General features: G+C 61.4%; 1 protein-coding gene across 1 annotated transcript; it reads left to right on the top strand.

Annotated features, from left to right (window-relative positions):
- The first annotated feature begins 950 nt into the window (after positions 1-950).
- REEP4 (receptor accessory protein 4) lies at positions 951-4203 on the top strand. The gene is made up of 8 exons (XM_005530861.3): positions 951-1066; positions 1774-1846; positions 2023-2099; positions 2208-2328; positions 3004-3117; positions 3220-3352; positions 3440-3594; positions 3672-4203. Exons 1-8 carry the CDS (start codon positions 1035-1037, stop codon positions 3735-3737), a joined length of 771 nt encoding a protein of 256 aa, XP_005530918.1. The 5' UTR covers positions 951-1034; the 3' UTR covers positions 3738-4203.
- Positions 4204-6012: the final 1809 nt, after the last annotated feature.

The raw sequence follows: 6012 nt of genomic DNA on the forward strand, positions 1-6012 counted from the left end.
CCACTGGACTGGTTTTCCAAGGGGAGCTCTTCCCTGGCTCCCAGGTGTACAAATATGCATGTGAAAAACCACCAATTAAATATCAAATAAAGATCCTCTCGCGGGTAACAGGCACCTCTGGGGCATGGATGGGTTTGAGGAGCAGGATGGCTTCTCCCAGGGCATTGCCACGTGTCCCTGCCTCAGTTTCCCTGGCAGAAAAAAACGGATTTGAAAGCACAGGGAAGATTCTGGTGCTTCCATGGAGGCCATGACGGGGATGGGGAATTTGGGAAAGCCTGGATCAGTCTTGGGGCTACAGTGCCAAGGGGGAGGTGGCCCAGAGAGGCGATTCAAGCAGCTTTTATTTTCCTCAGGAGCATCTTTCAGGGCTCCACTGCAGTGGAGTGTTCTGCATCGTCCATCAGAGCACCAAAAAAACATCATGTCCCCTCCAGACCAAAAAAATTATTCTTTAACATCAGTCAAAGAAGCTCTCCCATCCCTTCCCTACCTGTTAACTGCTTTAAAAATTGTATGTTTAAATATAGAAATATATATATATATGAGAAATAATTTTTATGTCTTAGGGAATATTTAATATTTGTTTTATATCCATATACAGGGTATTAACATATTAACATTTGATATGTTAATATAGTACTATTCAATACATTAGGAGCATTTTAACCACTACATTTTTAGGTATGTTTAGGAAAGGCCATTTAGGGAATTTTTAAAATGTTTTTATTTTATAAACATTTTATTTTATTTTTGATGTGGAGACCGCGCCACACTTTTAAGGGGCTCTGTTGCCCTTTTAAGGGCATTGCCCCTTTAAGAGATTGTGTTGCCCTTTCAAGCGCATTGCCCTTTTAAGAGCGGTTGGTGGGGCCCGCGCCGCGCCTGCGCGCCTGGGTTGCTGCAAGTTTCAAGTTTTCGGATTCCCTGCCTCGGGGTTCGGGGGAAATTTGGGGGGGATTTGGAAATTCCAGGGGGGCACAGCACCCACCCTCCCGCCCGGCACTGCCGGGGCCTTCAGCCCCGGCCGCACCATGGTGTCCTGGATCCTCAGCCGGGTGATTGAGTGAGTGGGGTCCGGGCGGTAACGGGGGAGGGGCTGCAGGGCCGGGGGGGGGGGGGCACAGGGACCCCCGATCCCCTGTCCCCCCTCCTGGGGTCCCGTTAATGGGGTTCCCCGTGCTGGGCCCGCAGCGGGGGCTCCTCGGAAAGGCCCCGGGCGGGGTTTGGGGGGGCGATCTCAGGTTTCTTATATGGGGGTGACCAGCACCCCCCTCCCCCCCAAACATGCTACTCCCCGAAAATGGATCCCTGAGCAGCTGCTGGGGGGGTGAGCACGGCCTGGGGTCCCCCTGCATCCCCCATGGCCCTGGAGGAGCCCCTGTACCATCCCAGGGGGTCGCTGCTCAGAGGGTCCCCACATTGCCTGGGCTCGCAGGAGGTCACCGGGACACGAGGTTTGGGGCTGGTGGCACCTCACTCGGTGCCCGGGGACCGGACCGAGCCCGCAGGGACCGAGCCCGTGTCCTGCCACCGCCCCCTGCCCTGCCCCGACAGGTCGGGCCGGTCCCGTGGACGTGGGAGTGACACTGTGCTCATGGCTGAGCCTCCCCGGAGGATCCCGGAGCCTTTTCCCGGCCTCTCCGGGCTCGGGATGGTGCTGGAGGGGGTCAAGGCCAGGGTCCGGCGCTGGGGCCGGCAGCTGTGCTGGTCCCTGTTCCTGCTGCTGTACGCGGGGTGGCCGCGCTGCCTCACCCCTCCTCTGCCTTACAGGCTGCTCTTCGGGATGCTCTACCCGGCCTATGCCTCCTACAAGGCTGTGAAGACGAAAAACATCCGAGAATACGTGAGTCAAGTGCCTGGGGAGCCCTTCCCCGGGGCCCCAATCCCCTCCTTCCCCAGGGTCCTGTCCCCTCCTTTCCCAGTCCTGTCCTTTCCCAGTCTCCAGTCCCCATTTCTGGGGTTCAGGCACCCTTTTCCCATGCTCAAGTCCCCTCTGATGGCCCCCCATGGCTCTCCCAGGTCCGATGGATGATGTACTGGATCATCTTCGCTCTCTTCATGGCCACAGAGACCTTCACTGACCTCCTCATTTCCTGGTGAGGCTGGCCTGGGACTCTGGGTGTCCCCATGTCCCCAGAGTTGATGTGTGGGGGGAACAGGAGGTGCCTTTGGACTCCCCCCCATCTCCTGCCTGTCTTGGCCAGGTTCCCCTTCTACTACGAGGTGAAGATGGCCTTTGTCATCTGGCTGCTGTCCCCGTACACGCGGGGGGCCAGCCTGCTCTACCGCCGCTTTGTGCACCCCACGCTGGCCCGCAGGGAGAAGGTACAAAATTCCTGGGATTTGGGGGGTCCTCCCTGCCCAGCCTGGGGGGTTCAGCCCTCTGAGTTGGGATGGTGATGCCTCAGGGAGGTGACAGTGCACTGGGAGGTGACAACACCCAGGGATGTGGTGATGTCCTGCGGAGTGACAGTGTCCTGTGATGTGGTGATGTCCTAGGGGGTAACAGTGCCCAGGGATGTGGTGATGTCCTGGGGGGTGACAGTGCCGAGGGACATTGCAGTGCCCTGGAGGTGACAGTGCCCTGTAACATGGTGATGCACTGTGGAGGTGACAATGCTCAGGGACATGGCATTGCCCTGGGAGCTGACAATGACCAAGGGACACTGTAGTACCCCAGGATGGTGATGATGCCCAGGCTTCTTGTGATGTCCCTGGAGGTGACAGTGCCCTGTGACATGGTGATGTCCTGGCGGGTGACAGTGCCCAGGGATATTGCAGTGCCCCAGGATGGTGATGATGCCCAGGCTTGTTGTGATGTCCCTGGGGGTGACAATGCCCAGGGACTTGGTGATGCCTCAGAACATGGTGATTTCCTGGGGAGGTGACAATGCCCTGGGAAATGACAATGCCCAGGGACACTGGGAGGACCCTGGGAGGTGACAGTGCTCCAGGCCAGCACGCTGCACTCCCAGCACCACCCCCTCGTCTGTCTCTCAGGACATCGACACGTTCCTGGTCCAGGCGCGTGAGCGCGGCTACGAGACCATGGTGCGCTTTGGCAAGAGGGGCCTCAACCTGGCAGCCACCGCCGCCGTCCAGGCGGCCACCAAGGTACCCGGGGAGGAAACCCCACCCCAGCAAGGTGACAGGAGAGGGAGATGTCCCCTGGATTGGGGTCTGACTGTCCTGTCCGCTCTGTGTCCCCCACTGCAGAGCCAGGGCGCGCTGGCCGGGCGGCTCCGCAGCTTCAGCATGCAGGACCTGCGCTCGCTGCCCGAGCAGGTCCCCGTGCACTTCCAGGACCCGCTGTACCTGGAGGAGCAGGAGAGCCTCCGGCAACCCCTGGGTGAGGAGCTGGGGGTCACAGCGAGGGGGGCCTGCAGCAAAGCCCATGGTGGCCGTGCTGGAGCTGGCTTGTCCCCCCTGTCCCCAGCCTACGGCACCGGCCGCCGCTACGAGAGTGACACGGACGATGAGGAAATGTGGTCGGACTCGCAGTTGTCCCCCCCAGCGCCGCCACGCCGGGATCCCAAACCCCTGTCCCGCAGCCAGAGCCTGCGATCCCTGAGGAAGAACCCAGGAAAGGAGGTGCCGTGGGAGGGGGACACGAGGTGGGTGTGTGGGGCTGCGTGAGGGGGTCCTGACCCGTCCCTGTCCCTGCCCAGGTCTCCTCCCGGCTCCTGCGCAGCCGAGCCAAGAGAAAAGCGGCCCTGTCGGAGCAAGACAGCTAAAAATCCCGGGAAACCTCTGCCAGGAGGCTGGAGAGGAATTTGCTGCTGCATCAGGAGGGAGCTGTGGCTCCTGCATCCCTGGGGATCCTCACTCTGTAAATCCCTTCCGTGACCTCTGTGGTGCCTCGAGGAGGGGGGAGCAGCTCATCCCCCCTCCCCAGACCCCCCAGCTTGGCGCTGGCGCCTCTCAGGTGGGGTCTGGCCCCTCCTTTTCCCCCATCCTGTGAGCACTACACGCTCCCCCCCTCTCCTGCTGCCATGGTGCCTTATTCCAAACATTCCCGTTGCCCTGGGAGCCAGGAGTGGATGTGCTTTGTCCCTCTGAAGCCAAAGGCATGACTCAGACACAGACTGACACCCGGAGCGCCGGGCAGCACACGGCTTTTAACATTCCCCTCTCCCAAAAAGGGGGTCTTGTACATGGAGAAATAAAGGTTGTTTCACACTTTGGTGCTGTCCCCTTCCACAGGAAGCTTCCTGAGATGTTTTTTTTCTCTTGGAGGAAGCTCTGGAATCCATCTGAGACTCCTCCAGGGCCTCTCCCGGAGTCTTTTCACCCCTGTTCCAGGATCCCAGGCAGCAGCCCCAGACTCCTCCAAGAAAGCTTCCTGAGCCTTTTTCCTTTGGAGGAAGCTGAACCCTCAGGGATCCATCCAAGGCTCCCTCCAGGCATCTCCCAGAGCCTTTCCCCCATATTTGAGGTTCCAGAATCCCGGATAACATCCCCAAACTCCTCCAGGGAAGCTTCCTGAGATGATTTCCTCATTTGGAAGGAACTCCATCCTTGGGAATCCATACCGTGCTCCTCACGGGCATCTCCCAGGGTCTTTTGCCACCCGTTTTATGTTCCCTGAGGCCGCCGGTGGCATTCCCAAACTTCCCGGGATCCCTGCAGTAGCCGCATCCCCCACGGCGTGGCAGCAGCAGCCTCGGCCCCTCCGGGACACCCGGGATGCAGCCGGACATCCCTGGCCCGTCCCCTCGCCCACCGGGAATCCCGACTCCTTCCCGGGGGCGGCTCATCCCCCACCCGGCCAGGCGGCAGGGGGGTGGCACAAGGTGACTGTCGCCTCCTCCTGCCGCCCGCGTGTCCCACGGTGCCCCTGGCATCAATCCCCTCGCTCCCAATCCTCCCTGCCCTCGCCCCTGGGGCCAGCTGTATTTTTAGCCCTTGGCTGCCGCCCGATTTCGGGGGTCTTCCCAGGGCAGCAGCCCCGGCCTCTGGGCAGGCCGGGCTCGGCGGGGCGGCCCGGGGCAGGCAGGGGTGTTGGAGCAGATTAGGTGGAGGTGGCTGGATTAGCCCCGTAAAACTGCCTGCGAGACGATTACTTAAAGCAGCGGAGAAGGAAGGGCTGGGTGGGGACAGCGAGGGCCAGGGGGCTGCCTGTAATCCCCCTAAAGCCGCTTAGGCAGCGCGGTTCCTCCAAGGATACGGCCCAGGGAGGCTGCTGAGGCGAGCTGGGGGTCAAAGCGGGGGTTCTTCCGTCTTGGGGTGCTCCCAGGTGTGCTGAGAGGGGGGCAGCAGCGCTGGAGCCTCGGTGTTGTGTCCCCAGGGTGCGGGTTCAGGGATTCCCAGCTTGGGGAAACTGAGGCACGACCCCAGCGCCTTCCAAAGGGGGAAAAGTGGGGTTATGGGAAGGAACAAAGAGTTTTGGTGTCCTGCTTTGGTAAATCCGTGCGTCCCCCAGGGGCTGAAACCCAAGGAGGGGGCAGGAGCCGGGCGGGGTGGCACAGCCCGTCCCCCCGGGGCCGAGGCAGCTCCGGCGGTGCCAGCGCTGATCCCAGCTGTGTCAGCGCACGGGCCAGTGCCAGGCTGCATCAGCAAAGCCCTAATCCCCCCCGGCTCGCCTGGCACCGCCCCAGCACCGCACTTTAAGCGCCTGACCTGAGCTCGCCCGCTGCCACGGTCCCCTCCGGGGAGGGGGTGCCAGGCTGAGCCGGGGCTGGCACCGCTGTGGGGACCCCCTGTGCCCCCCCGGGCAGGGTTTGGATCAGTGGGGTGGGGGGACGGTGGGGCTGGGGGTCTGTAGGAGGTGACAGAATGGAGGGGGCTCAGGGGCTGCATCCCCAGCCGGTTCAGGGAGGGGATTCTCCCCCTCTGCTCTGCTCAGATGAGACCCCACCTGCAGCTCGGGGGTCCCAATATCAGAGGGAGCTGGTGGAGCAAGTCCAGAGGAGCCGCGGGGATGCTCCGAGGCTGGAGCCTCTCTGGAGCCGGGCTGGGAGAGCTGGGAATGTTCACCTGGAGAGGAGAAGGATCCAGGGAGAGCGCAGA

The sequence above is a fragment of the Pseudopodoces humilis genome, chromosome 30 (assembly GCF_049639895.1).
Source record: "Pseudopodoces humilis isolate 2021_Gansu_Grassland_sample_001 chromosome 30, ASM4963989v1, whole genome shotgun sequence".
NCBI classification, from domain to species: Eukaryota; Metazoa; Chordata; class Aves; order Passeriformes; family Paridae; genus Pseudopodoces; species Pseudopodoces humilis.